At 58.2% G+C, this 1,111-nt stretch overlaps 1 protein-coding gene across 1 annotated transcript in view; it reads left to right on the top strand.

The window, feature by feature from the left end:
* The window catches only part of SLC38A8 (solute carrier family 38 member 8), a 23,771-nt gene that overhangs the window by 18,157 nt on the left and 4,503 nt on the right, over positions 1–1,111 (top strand). The window contains exon 8 of the mRNA XM_023514089.1: positions 705–913. Within this exon, the coding sequence (XP_023369857.1) occupies positions 705–913 (209 nt within the window). The remainder of the gene's footprint in view (positions 1–704; positions 914–1,111) is intronic.

A 1,111-nucleotide genomic window follows, 5' to 3' on the forward strand; every position in this document is an offset into this window, starting at 1 on the left:
TCACAGGCACTGAGCCGCCTATTCTTTTATTTTAAAAAATTTTGAAATACGTGAAAGTCACATGGCTCAAAATGCAGAAAGTGCTCTGGGAGGTCCCTCTCCGGTCCTGTCCCCAGTTTCTGCCATGACGGCTTCTTGAAAGACCTCCCACTGTTAGTGAGCCATGGCATTGGCCCCGACAGGCAGCCAGCAAGGCTGAGGCTGGGCAGGCCTCAGAGGCAGGAGGAGCATTGCAGGGACCCACTGGTGCCCAGAACAGAGACCCCAGACCGCAGGGGCAGGGGTTCAGGCCACGTGCACTGTAGGTGCCTGGCACATGGTAGGTGCACAGCACACAGTAGTTCCCTTCAGTGCGAGTTTGTGATTCTCTCCTCTTATAAGAAGAGCCATGTCCAGCAGACATTGAACTTGGGTACCCTTATCCAGATGTCCCTAACATCCTGACCGGAAACAGGCACAGAGAATTTGGGTAGTTTGCCCAAAGTCAGAGTGTTGTTCAAGCCCTTGCCCCATGCCCTGCCCCATCGGCAGCCTGCAGGTGGCTTAGTCCCAGAGGGTTGGCAAGGTCCCCTGAGGACTGGGCACCTGGGTGTGGAACGGGAGCCCTGTTGGGAATGGGGGGAGTTGGGATGGAAGGTGGGGACCAGCAGGTGCCGACTGGAGCATCTGGGGATGGGCACCTGTCTGGTGGTCATGGCCTCCAGGTCGGTAATGCAGGACTTCTGGAAGAGGAGCTGCTGGGGGACATGGGGGCCCAGGGCACTGGCTGACCCCTCGGGGCCATGGGTCCGGATGCCACTGACCATCCTGTGGGTCGCCATGACGCTCGCCACCGCGCTGTTTGTGCCTGACCTCAGTGAGATCGTTGGTGTCACTGGCAGCCTCAGCTCCTTCTTCATCTTCATCTTCCCAGGTGAGCTGCCCACTTGCCAGGCTTCCTCCCGCTCCTCTCTCCACAGTCGTGCATACGGGGACTCCTGTTTTGGAGTTTGAGGTTCTAGAGTGGGAGCCCACATGGGTGGGGTCAGGGCTTCATGCAAGGGCCTTGGTTGCTGAGGCAGACACAGATGGAGGCTAAGAGCTACAGGAGCTTGGCAGCCTCCACCCAGAT

Source organism: Otolemur garnettii, unplaced genomic scaffold, assembly GCF_000181295.1.
Source record: "Otolemur garnettii isolate 467f Iridium unplaced genomic scaffold, OtoGar3 scaffold00047, whole genome shotgun sequence".
NCBI lineage: Eukaryota > Metazoa > Chordata > Mammalia > Primates > Galagidae > Otolemur > Otolemur garnettii.